The sequence below is a fragment of the Dromaius novaehollandiae genome, chromosome 14, assembly GCF_036370855.1.
Source record: "Dromaius novaehollandiae isolate bDroNov1 chromosome 14, bDroNov1.hap1, whole genome shotgun sequence".
In the NCBI taxonomy this organism is placed as follows: domain Eukaryota; kingdom Metazoa; phylum Chordata; class Aves; order Casuariiformes; family Dromaiidae; genus Dromaius; species Dromaius novaehollandiae.
Window position 1 is genome coordinate 4,934,072 of NC_088111.1, and position 12,868 is coordinate 4,946,939.

A 12,868-nucleotide genomic window follows, 5' to 3' on the forward strand; every position below is an offset into this window, starting at 1 on the left:
CAGACTGCTGAAGGGATTAAGCAGAAATGGCTCCAGTTACAGGACCTAGACAACCAAAATCTAAGCTCCCACTTCTAAGAAGAGTCAGGCACATGCTCTGCATATGAAGGATGTGCCTAAAGGCCTGTTGCAAGTGTGCAATTCATGGGACCTGAATTTGGGTGCTGTACAACACCTGGCAAATGTCCATCAGGAAGAGGCCACAGAAAACAGCAACATTTACAGGGGTCGGATGGCATCCTGGCTTTCTGTACAGACGACTATATTGCATATTTATAAGGCTAGGTTTGGATCACACAGTGTGAATTTGAACATTTATTGTTGTAGGCAATAATCATGTGCTGAAATTTAACATGCATGGTGAAATTACAGTCTCTTCCAAACTCTCTAACACGCCAGACAAGCCCCCAGACACAGCTATTTCAAGGAATGACAGTCGTCTCTTGGTATCAGGTCAAACATTTGATTTAAATTACAGAGTCAAAACGGTTAGAGGAGGAAGAGACCTATTATACCAAGTTGACCCTGCTGGCAGTGCAGCGTGCTGTGCAACGAGAGGGGTCACGTCTCATATTAGACTGAAAGAAACAGATACTATATTGTTCAGCTGTCATATTGGTGTTTGACTGATCTTAACTAAAAGGTCAAGAACAAGCAAAAGAAAAAAAGAATATTTGAATATAAATGCACGCTTTCTACAGTTGTTGAGGGTCTGGGGTGGGGGGTATTGCAATACAGATATCATTGCAAAAACAGCCTCCCTGCAAAGCCCGTGGGAGCCTGCAAAATTTGATACCATTCTAACTTCTCCCACACAGAGTTACATGGTCACTGATTTTAACATTCAAAAGATAGCAGTCAGCATCCATTACATACCCTTCAAGCTGCATTGGAGATGTGTGACCTAATCCTAGATGCCTACATGAAAGTCAGAAAGAACAGAGGAAGCCCCAGAGGCTCCTCCAAAGCTGAAATTCCTGTATCACTCAGAAATTCAGGCCTGCATATTAAAGAGGCAAACCGAGCCTTCAACATGGAAGCCTTTCTCTAACATTAGCATAAACTAACTTATTTGGTGAATATCCTGTAAAGAAGGTGGAACGGAAAACTTGAGAGCCCCTCATAGGTACAAAGTCTGTAACCCAAGGCAGAAGATCAGACTGTGCTGGGAGAGTTCACACTGTGTATCCAGGTTTAACAGGTCCCTTGAAGCAGGGTTTTTCTTTGCATGAGTATCAGGTTAAAACAGAAACAGATGAAAAGCTACTCTCAAGTCTCTGGCTTTGAGCTTTGCATGCTCCGAGTCATGGGAAAAATCCTTCTGGCTTCAGAACAGCTACTTTCAAAAACAGATGCAATTATTGCACCTGGGAACCTACATGGTACGTATGACTAACCTCCCCTACTGCGACCTGCACTCTAAAATCCTGTAACAGCCCAGGGCACGCAGCTTCTGCCTGCAGAACTGAAAGAAGGGGGAACTTCCAGTGCACGTCATGGACAGAAGCAGACTTCATTCAGTGCCATTACTTCACTATGGGATAGGTCCAGGCTGGGTCCTGTGTGCATTTGGGTGCAAGCAGGCACAGATAACTCAGTCTCATGAACCTCTGTGGCTCACCAAACCAAAAGTAGTAACAACATACTGAAAGCAAGAAAGATTATTAAAAGGCTGGTCTATGAATTTCACGTAATAGTTTAACAGCTTTCAAAACCCATTTCTTCCACATAACTTTTTTTTTTTTTTTTTTCAACAGGATACCTCATTTTTCTGCTTTGAGCCTCTGCATCCGCATTTAGACCAATCAAAAGACATTTTACATATAAAACAGTTTTCTTGAAAGTGCTCATTCTTTTCTTATGCACAATACATAAACATCATCATCATGGAAATTTTCCTTCCTCTGCTTTCAAGACACAGTGTGTAGTGTTTCTGAACAGCTAAACTGGAGCCATGAGGGCTACCATATGCAGAGAGCTGAGTGCAAAGAACTGAGGGGGGCTAGCAACAGCTGAGGATAATTTCTGCTTTTATCTGCAATATAAACTCTTTATGGAAATTCATGAACAATGGCAATGCATAAAGAAGGCCCTTCTGCATCTCCACGCTTGCTCCTGGAGAAGTGGAGTGAAGGAGGAACAGCCCTATAGATCATCTCAGCTTCTAGCCAGGTTGCTCTTCCATACTAATGCTATCTATATTTCTGATGTGTTCCTGAATCCCTTGATCCCATGAAGCTCTATCCTTTGTACTTTATGAGAATCAGGACAGAGAGACAGACCTACAATGCTCACCTAATGCCCTATTTTCAGAAAGAACTATATCCAGCTGGGATGTAAAAATTCTGTCTAGGAAACACCTAGATGAGAATAATACATCTGTTAACGCTGATCAATGCTTCCAGGAACAAAACAGCACCAAAAAAGAAGGGAAGTCCTCTATTGTGCTTCTGCTTTATGCCATCATATGATAATGATAATACGATTCCATCATACTCCTTACGATATGCCAACAGGGCTTCAACACTTGGTTCTGTGTAACACCTGATCATACAAGGCCTTTTTTTAATGTTTTTCTTTTTTCCTCATTTTGTTCAGATTTCACTTTCTGACTGCATCTGCTTTAAAGAGCACTATAGTTTTCATGTAGTGGAACGGTTTCATTCCTTATTCTCTTGTGTGCCTAAAATTCATAATTTCCCGCAGAACAATCACTTTAAAAACGACTATTGTAATTTGTTGCTACAGGAACCTGCAAAACCAGAGCAGAAGAATTTAAGATTAGCTCCATTTTCAAATTGGTTTGCTCATGAGAAGACTCCCTAAATTACTTAATTTTCCACCAGTTAGTGGTAAAACAAATGTGCTCTTATCTAATCTGCAACAAATCTTCCCCAAACTGTTACTCTGCCAACTGGGGAACATGCTACCCTTTAAAAATTTATAACAACTGCAGCTAATAAAACCAGAGCTTGGAACCACCTCAGTTTATCTTTGCTGGAACAATATGAAGATGTCAGAAAGCTCTTTGCCATATTCAGAAAACTGCACCGCAACAAAAGGCTAGAGCACTTCCTTCTTGTCCATGCAGTACTACTCTGTTAGATATTCAGATTTTTCAAGTGTTAGGGTGCTCTTAATTTATGAACAGGGGATGCACTTTCAGGAATATTCAGAAATAATTTCAGAAATACTACTGTAGGTCACAAACAAGAATTTAAGCTGGCTATACACACCTTTGTACTAAGCTCCATTGCCTTCTAATAGAACTCTTGTCACCTGAACACATGCTCAAGTTGTGTGACTGAGCTGGGAAAAGCAAGGACTGATGTATTGTTTTAAAAAAGGCTCTTATTATTTCGATATCTGTGGAATCTTTGATGATCCATCTTTTTATCACTACCTTTGTTCTACCTGTTAATAGCAAAATAATTTTTCCCATCGACCGACAAAAGCTCTCATTACTATACTATGGAGGGTCTTATTTGGTTTATCACAATCATTTTGAAAACAAACCTGTTCTATTAACATAATTTCCTTTTTTCCTGTTAGTCAAGACCCCTTACCAAGCCCACGCTGTACCATCCTCCCAAAGAAGCCCAGCTCATTATCAGATGCACCATCAACATGCACACACTACAAATCTCTCATACATGCAAAAGGACAAGCATACTTGAGTCTCTGCAAATACTACTCCAGTAAGTTATGAGGGATATATCACAAAAATCCTTAGAATTATTCCATCAGAAAGAGGAGGAAACGTGGTTTGAATCGTGTCTGCGCTTTCTTCCAGAACTTGTTCTTTCGCTAATTAAACAACGGCCTGACCCATCCCAGAATTCCACGCGTGAATTAAAGTTATGAATTAACTGCTAATCCTTTGATTCAGCTTCCTGCTCAGAATGAGAGATCCATTCTCCAGCTCAAGAAACTCATAAATAAAGAAATGTATCAGCCTTAGCTGACACATCGAGTAAACACCTGCACCTGAAGTGTCTTGTTCCATCAGAATGAAATAAAAGTAATTGGTAACCAATTTGTTTCTGCTTTCTTTCATCTGCTTGTTCATATCTACAGGCCTTTTCATAACTTCATTCCCTGACAGCCCCCTAAAACTGGATAAGAAATACATAAAACATCCAAAAATAAAAGAGTAAATAAGCTACTAAAGAAAGGCAACGTTGCTATGTTAGTATGATCCCCCAATGACTGTTTATCATTTTTCTTGTCACTATATTTAAGAATATTTTTACATTAACCAAGAGGCTGCTTTAAGTATTGCACTAGGCTGGACCTGACAGCAAAGCAGCAAAATTAAGCTAGTTACAATAAAATGTTATGAATAAGGAAGAGTTTAAACCAAAACCATAAATAAGTGAAATCTGCCTCTGCTCCTTAAAGGGAAGGGAAGCTGTGCAGTAATAATTCTAAGAAACAAAGTACAAAGAAAAAGGCTGGAAGCAAACTAATAAATATAATAGAGACACAGTGCTACAAATGAACCTGGAACAGAGCTTTGTGCAAAGAAGAGCTGTTTCCTCATTTAACACAAACTGCTTTAAATTGCTTTAATAGAACAGACGTCATACAGCAGAGTCTTAAAAACTGTATTTTCAGAAGGCCAAAGGAATGTAGACAATTGTGTGCTGAATTCTCTCTGCAAAGCACTCCAGAAATTTCTGTATATGAATTCTGATCAACATTAAGAGCTTGCATCACTGCCAGAGCAATGATCTGTCCAGGACACCTACGTGGTCACCACTGTGACTATCACCTAAGATCTAGACTTACACAATCAGCGCTGGCTTCTCATTCTAAAACTTCTCTTTTATACTAAAATTCCTCACAAGCTTTAGATTGTGTCCAGTGTGCTCATTTGCATCATTATACCAGGATACGACATGCATAGTAACTACCGCTTTCAAATTATGATCTCCCTACCACAGCCAAATTCCAGCATAGCAGTGATGGTGGAAACAGGACAGTCCCTCCAAGCAAAAGGGCTGAAATGCATCACTGCCTCTTTAAAAATATTAAGTCCAAAGCTTCCCTTGTGGTCAGAGGTCCAGCACGTAGTGCTGATGTTAATCTTACTTCCTTCTCCCTTTTGTTGCTTCAGTAATGACATCTCCCTGCCTGCGGGCTCAGGAATGTCCTTGGCCCCCTGACTGGCTCTTGCAAAAGACAACACACAGAAGTGCTCCTGAAAGGCTTCATTTGGAAATGCAGGCACTTGACACATTAAAACTAGATGTAAGCAAGCTGGGAGTTAATCAAGATTTAATGCAGCTAGAAGATAAGATGTGCAAACTGCCCAATAAGGATTTTACTACTGTATTTCCCCAACTTCTGATTAAATGCGCAGTTTCACAGGGAATCATATCAGTTTAAAAAAAAAATCTATTTGATGAATTTATATTCATGGAGAAGAACAGTTGAATTAATTTGGAAGATAACCCCTTTTCACCTCTTTTGTTCCATTCAGTGATGAAAGGTTCAAATGTAAGGTCGATAAAATATTAAAATATCAATTTTTTTCCTATTGTACCTGAATCCAGAGCCTGTTTTACTAAAAAAAACACTGCCTTGAGAATTACCCATTATAGAAAGGAAGGCTTTCGCTCTTGCTGGTTCCTCTGCGCTATCTCTCAATTTCACTTCACAGAAGTACACCCCAGCATCAGCAGAGGTTGGGTTGGTGATCGTGAGCCGTCTCCCAAAACTGCTAATTCCACTGGTTATTTTTATTCCATTTCTCTTCCAGGTCACGCTTAGTCTCTCAACAGGTCTTCCAAGGTTAAAACAAAACAAAAACACAACAATAAAAGAATATCCATTTCAGAATAAATTTATCTGCAGTTATATACAGATTATAAAACTCTAACTCTTCCTACATCCCAGACATTAGGCATTTAGAAGTAAATCTATATATAACTTCTACATATCAAGACCACAGATTACGCAAATGGCATTATGCAAGCACAGCTAATTGATACAGCAGTAGAAATTAAGGATTAATAATTTGATTTCTCTAAACAAAAGGATATAATGAATAAATACTGCTATGAGAATCAGCTGCGCAGGAAGTGCTTTCATTATAACTCAATTACCAAAACAATATTAACCTTATCAAGAAAATCTCTGCCCCCAGAGGGGAAAGTAAATCTGCTGGACTGCTTATCATCTGAGGACCTCAGCTATTCACTTCCCCTGGAATTCAATGCTGTGCCTCCTGGATGGAAACTGAACCCTGCCCGCAGTAGGAATGCTATGAGCTGTGTGTTATGGCGCATTATACGCAGCTGAGCAATAACCAACGTAAACTGCATCTGTAATGAATTACTCCATAGAGCACAAAGTAGGAGAAGCGTCTTCCTAATTTATTTGCTAGGAAGTGCAGACTGTTAACTTAACCATATTACCTTTCATTTCAATAGGCAATACGGTTGTAATATTAACTCTTAACATAATTATCTCCTGTAAGATAATGTTTGCTGATTGAACCGCACTATCCTACTTTTCCTTACGGGGTGAGTCACAGGTGGGAAAGTAGCTCTACCCGTATTCTAACTTTGCCAGAAAAATCAGTATGTTGAATTCAGTAATGCTGGACAAACAAGGTTTTTCATAAGGAAAAGCAAGTTATGTGCTGCATTCTGCTCCAATCATTAAAATACTAAAAGATATTCCTATGTCCTTTTCAGTAAAGGACAGGGCATTAAAAACAGTCCCTTGTAGCCCCGCTGCTTTGACGATACCTGGCATTGGCCACACACTCCAGCGTGACGTCCCCGCTGCCGGCTACGACGCTCGCATTCTGCGGAGGGACTACGATCGCAGGAGCCACCGTGTCCGACGGGTCGCCGGTACCTACATAGGCAGAAAAAACCTTGTGAAGACTCTGTACGTGACCGAACCATCCCAGGCAGAGGGTCTCGTCAAGCGACACAGCTGCAAGTGCCATTCCGCAGCCTTTCCAGGGATTTTAATCTCCTCTTTAAGGGGAGATCTTCAGCATGGCCATTTCCAACGGCTTTCATTACGCTGCACAAACACGCTGTTTCAATATACCCAGCTTGGTGCCATTCAAAACACATAACTCACCAGAACTACTCCCAGATGGAGTGCAGAGGCCATTCTCAAACAGAGAGCAAATAAATTAAGCATCCTAAAGGTTTTCTATTGTTGAGCATTTTTATTTTTATCAAACGCTTGCTGACTTACATTTTTTAAGACCTTTTCATGTTTCGTTTAATCTTACCACTTCCATACCATTTCAAAAGAGTCTGCCAACACTCATGTTAGTTCTTTAAAAAGATTTTACCCACTGGGGAGCAAATAAGAAATTAACAGAGCAGCATATCACAGCAACTTCAATCCCCTGCTCTTATCAGCAAAGTAAATAACCCAAATCTGCTTCTCTTTTGTGAGGCATCATACTGTAAATAATTTAGCTTATGCAACAGTCAGCAGACACTTAAAAAATGGCTAAAAGGCTGCTTGTAAATTATCGCTGTATACATTTAATAACTGAATTAAAATACCCATGCATTCGTGGGTACTTTGCTTCAAGCAATTCATTTGGGAAAGAAAAATTGGCTATTTTTTAACTTGAATATGAGAGTAATAAAAATTTCTAAAGATAGAGAATCCAATAAACGAAATACCAGAAAAGGACATGAAAATAAATCTAAACTGATGCAAATTGAGCCAGCTCATCAAATGCTTTCTACAAAGGAGGCTAACTCATGCACATTACAGGTAAGCAGAGTGGCAAAGGCCAGGGATGAACCCTGATACCTCTCTTTTAAGATACGGCCCTAAAGAATAGAAAAGGGAGAGAAAAGTCCTTGTTTATCTAGCAACTAGCATGCCAAAAGCTATTTGCTGTGCTATTTCACTCATTGGCTAAGCAAAGCTTTGGCACGGGGGCTCAGAAACTTTGCAAGGTTAGCGGAGAAAACAAACCTGCTTTGCAAAACCGATTTCTGAATTACAGAATGAAAAAATATTTCCATTTTGACAGCTTTTTGATTGATAGCGAATAATGTGCTAAGAGAAGAAGGCATGCAATAAAACTAAAATTTTAAGAAAACCACCTGCACACCTGAATAAATTCAAGCCTTTGAGGAAGTGCTTAAGGAAGCGCTGAGAACGTACTTCAGCATGTCTTCCAGGAAACATGCTCTGTTGACCCGACACCAAAACAAGGTTCTCCTTTGCAACGATATTAACCCAACTTCTACGGGACCTCAAAAATCGAAAATTTTAGTAGATTTTTACCTCTGCTCAACAACACTCCCCAAAAAGGTATTATCAGGTAGCAAACCTCCTAACAAAATATCCATGGTGGTCTTGCAAGTACTGGTGACAGGAGTCTCACAGATATAGTAATCAAAGAAAACAGACAACAACTGCCAATCAGGTTAGTAGTTTGTCACTGAGGAGGAGAAATCACCTCAGATCTGCGGTTCACCACCACCCCTCTGCCCACGGTGAAGGTTTACAGCAGTGACTGCTGAAAGATCAACAAGCACGGCAGAGACAAAACAGGGCAAATTGGGCAATAATCATTTCTTATCTCCATCTCTAGAAGAGGAAAACCACTTGTTCTGCTTATCAGCCCCCTGGAGAATGGCTCCACCACATGGAAAAACAACCAAAGAATAGAAGCCGGCTTCGTGGTAACCTCCGGGAGGTCACCCCCTGAGAAAGGCTCTTTGTGCGGTAAACAGATAAGCACGGGAAATAAAAGTGCATTTTACTCTCCCTGCAACCAGGAAAACCTAAGGAGGTTTCTTTGACTTTATTACTAATTGTAACAAGAACCTAAACAGAAGTTGGCGCTTATTTTCACTTCATACAAGCCCCCCAACAAATCTGCTTTTAACAGTCTTCTGATGAAGACTTGGAGTGGGTGAGTTAATACAGACGTGGTATGGAGAGCTCATCAAAACGCTCAGCACTTGTATTCCGTGCACTATATCGAGAAATGTCAGCTGCAGAAATAACAAGAATATATATAAAACAACACAATTTCCAAGCATTATCTAAACAGTTCCTAGGCAGCATTCATATTCATATTTCCTATTCAAAAACAGCTTAAGTTTCCATTTGCAGCACAAAGAAACCGCTTGCCATAACTCACTCTGGTTCCAATCCTGCCAAATAAAACTCGGTAAGGACATTCCCACGGATCCTTTTGCAGAATGGCCTTTGTAGCTTTGTTTTATGGCTGTGGAAAATACCAGAGGAGGAATGCAGCCCTGCTTTGAGTAAAAGTCTCAACGTGTGCTATGGGGTCTGTAATGGCTGTAATATGGCTTCTATGTGTACGTGTCCACCATATCCTTTCAGAAATTTATCCGTTCATGAGAAAACCCCAGGTTAGAACTTAAGAAAGTAGCCAAGCCCCTGACAGAGATAAGAAGTAACACTGAGATTTTGTTGCAATGATGTGAGTGAAACAGCAAACCCAACTGCAGTCTGGCCACGAGGGTAGAGAGCTACTTCAAACAATCAGGTAATGAAAAACTACCCAGACTTTCTAGGTTTATCGTTCCAGCCAGTGAAACCATTCAACCCCCCTCCTGTCTCCTGCTCTACTGCAGCGACACGATTCTGCTCAACTAGGTGCTCCACTAACACGCCGTGAGCAGTGCCAGCATCAGCAAACAGCCATTTTCCTTGAGAGCCCTTTGCAGGGAACAACTGATGTTTTTCTCTTCTCCACTGTTCCTTTTTTCCTCTATCAGACTTTTTCCTGTCCCACCTTCCCTGGTCTTTGTCCTTGCCGTTTCCTTCTTGCTTGTCATCTCCTCCTCCCGTCACTCAGGCAGCCTCTCCACATTAGTCGCTGCTTTTTTCCCCTCTACTGCCTTCCGCGATCCCCTACGGACGTTTCACACTATTGAAAACCTGCTCAGCTCCCCCTGTATCCTAACGGCCGAGCTGCGGCTTCTCTGGCTGTTGTTTACACCCATCAGGAAGAAATCATCACTACAGACACCGAAATGGGAGCGCAGCGTGAGTGCCCGCAGGAACACGGTGCGGCGAGATGGCTCTGCTCCCGGGGCGCTGCCGTCCCCCTGGCTGCCGCCCTCTGCGCTGGAGCCGCTCTCGGGACCCCTCTGCACACTACGGCCGGCAAGCGACGGCAGGCCGGAACGGGAGCTGGGATGTGTGACTCTTTGGCGTACTGAACCCGTGGGAAACCTGCAGGAAAGCCGCAAAGGGTGGGCCGAGAGGCCCTGCGGGTCGCTTAAGGATGCTCTTACTCTGGTTCCAGCCCGCAGCAGGTGACCGCACGGGAGGACCGCCACAGGCACTGGGCTCCACCAGTCCTAGCCCACAAACAACCTCCAAGCAAGAACTGGCACTGCTTTATTTTACGCTGTATCTGCTTTAGCAACAGCACTCACAGTGTTCCCAGTCTGCCCTTTGCTTATCAGCCCAAATACTCTAAACCTTCTCGCTAGACGTTGCCTGAATCAGGGCCTAGCGGCTGGCGTGCCTTCAGGGCCATCGCAGTCTACCTCCGAGGCGGGAGCATCCCACACAGAGGAGTCTGATTCCCAAGCGGAGGGAGCTCGGCCCGGAGCGGCGTCAGTGCTTCCACCCCAGCCGCTCTTGGAGCGATGGGTGAACCGCCGCAACGGACAGCCCGCGATATTACAGTGACCTGGCACCAGAATTACTTTTCCACACCAGAATAAAAAGAATAGAAAAAAAGAGACAAGAAAAAGCAACGAGAGGACCTGGGGTCTTGTTGTTCCTCTGAATATAAACGCCCCTCGGGAGCGTGCAGAATCCCTGGTGATTCTGCACAAAGCAAGGCTCTGTTATGGGAAGAGAGGGAGGAAAAAAAGGGTGGAGGGTTAAAAGCTCCTGCATTAACTCTGCTGGGTTTTATCACCAGAGGATGTACAGGATTGTGCAGCTCTGATTGTGGATCACAGTGAACTTTCCGCCTTTTTTCCTCCTGCCTGACCTGGAACGAAGCAGCTCACAGCACAGGGTTTTTTGCTCCTGATGAGCTGCAGAATTCTTACACTGTGTTATTTAAATACAGTAATTATGTAGACTGCCCTATCATCTCTGAAAAGACATAATCGGTGTTTTAATCTCTTTATATATATATATATTACTATATAAGATACAGGGAGCTTTAAATATAATCTAGAGATTATAAAGATCACAGACTTTGTCAAAGCCACTTGGGACCTTAATTTTCTCAACAGAGATGAAATCTCACTCAGGCCATATATATCACTGAAGATGGAAAACGTGCTTTCCCCCCAGCACGTATAAACATTAGCTTCTTTCTCAGGCCTTACATTATGGCATGCAAAGTTTATCTACATCTGTGTTTGTGGTGCAGAATACTAACAGCATTACTCCACGGATGCTCAAACCCATCTCAGAGAGAGGCTGTGCAAGCCAGCCTTAGTACAAGGTGGGAGAAAGTGTTTATCTCTAGAAAAGAAGTAATAGCTTGAGCCCAGACTTGACAAAAATGACAAATCTTACTTTCGGGGCTGAGAATTTAAATTGCTTATAGGTCCCATCCCACTGATGACACTTAATAAAAACAAGATTAGCCTAAGCAGGAGTAAGAACTGCCCAAATCATCAGCAAGATCACCCTCACTTACTTTTATGGGTACAGCCTGCAACATGCTGCTGACTGTTAGTCATTCCTACCCTTAGCCTTAGTCTGCAGTTACTTCTCAGTGCCCTGTTCTCAGCAGAGAAGGAAATCCCAAGGAGTATCCAAAGATGAATTTACTTCTTTATGTTATGCAACTTGTCTAAGAGGAAAACACTGTGCAAAAAAGATCACTGTTACGCTACCCACAAGCTAATGGAGAAACTGAATACTTCAGCAGAACTTCGAAGCTTTTGTAAGTTAACCTGGAAGAAGAAGATTAGAAAGTCTTCACCATAAACGTCCTACAGACTTTCAGACTTGCACAGTATGTAGAAAGGCCTATTCAATTACTATGCAGGATACACACAAAGCTTATTGTTACAAAATTACGGATACCTAAATTAGAAAAAAAATACAATGGGAAATAAAAGAAATGGTCCAATACAAATAGCAAAAATATTTTGTTTAGCATTATGGCATCAAGAACACGCAGCTTGAGACTATGTGATATGGAATCTGAGAAAAAAGGAGAAATAACATTCACATTGTGTCTCAGTATGGATCAAGAAAAAAAAAGGACCTTACAAATACAAATTATGTAATGAATTCATCACTTTTTCCCCACGTACACCTGCAGATGTTTTAGATTATCACTCCATAATGGAATAATTTCCCTTTCCAGTAGAAGACACACAACAGAAACTGGATCTTGATCAACAGACTAGCAAATCCTGACAACCACATGTATGCCTAAGAGAAAATAATGTTGTCAATAATGAAAAAAAAGCATGTTTCTAAGTCATAAAACTCTACCCTAAAACAAGGTTTGTCTATTTGTCCCCTACTAATTAGGCTGCCTGGTGACAGATTGTAGACTGAATGAGTATTAAGATAATAAAAGCTATCATTTCAATTTTGCTCTTATACTACAGCAGAGACTGCATTCATTTTCAAGAAAAGGGAAATGTGATGTTGCTGAACATTTGTATGTAATGTACAGCACTCTGCTCAGGTTCCTGAATGTAAAGAAAAATAACAGAGACTTTCCTGCAAGGGTGGTTCATTCTCACTGTGTTTGGCTCTCAACCCCTCGGCTTACTCCAGCCATAGCCAGTTGGTGCTCCCCATTTCTTCTGAACTTACACGATAAAACTTCTAATAATCTGTTCTTAGTGGTTGTACCCATCTACGTAACACTTCCTCGAGGTACTGAAATACT

The 12,868-nt window shown here is 41.5% G+C and overlaps 1 protein-coding gene across 5 annotated transcripts in view; it reads right to left on the reverse strand.

Moving 5' to 3' along the window:
- The window catches only part of SDK1 (sidekick cell adhesion molecule 1), a 432,949-nt gene that overhangs the window by 153,415 nt on the left and 266,666 nt on the right, over positions 1-12,868 (reverse strand). For all 5 annotated transcript variants that reach the window (XM_026116143.2, XM_064520166.1, XM_026116142.2 and 2 more), the window contains exons 7-8: positions 6,759-6,870; positions 5,598-5,788 (exon numbers count right to left, since the gene is read on the reverse strand). In XM_026116143.2, the coding sequence (XP_025971928.2) occupies positions 5,598-5,788; positions 6,759-6,870 (303 nt within the window). The remainder of the gene's footprint in view (positions 1-5,597; positions 5,789-6,758; positions 6,871-12,868) is intronic.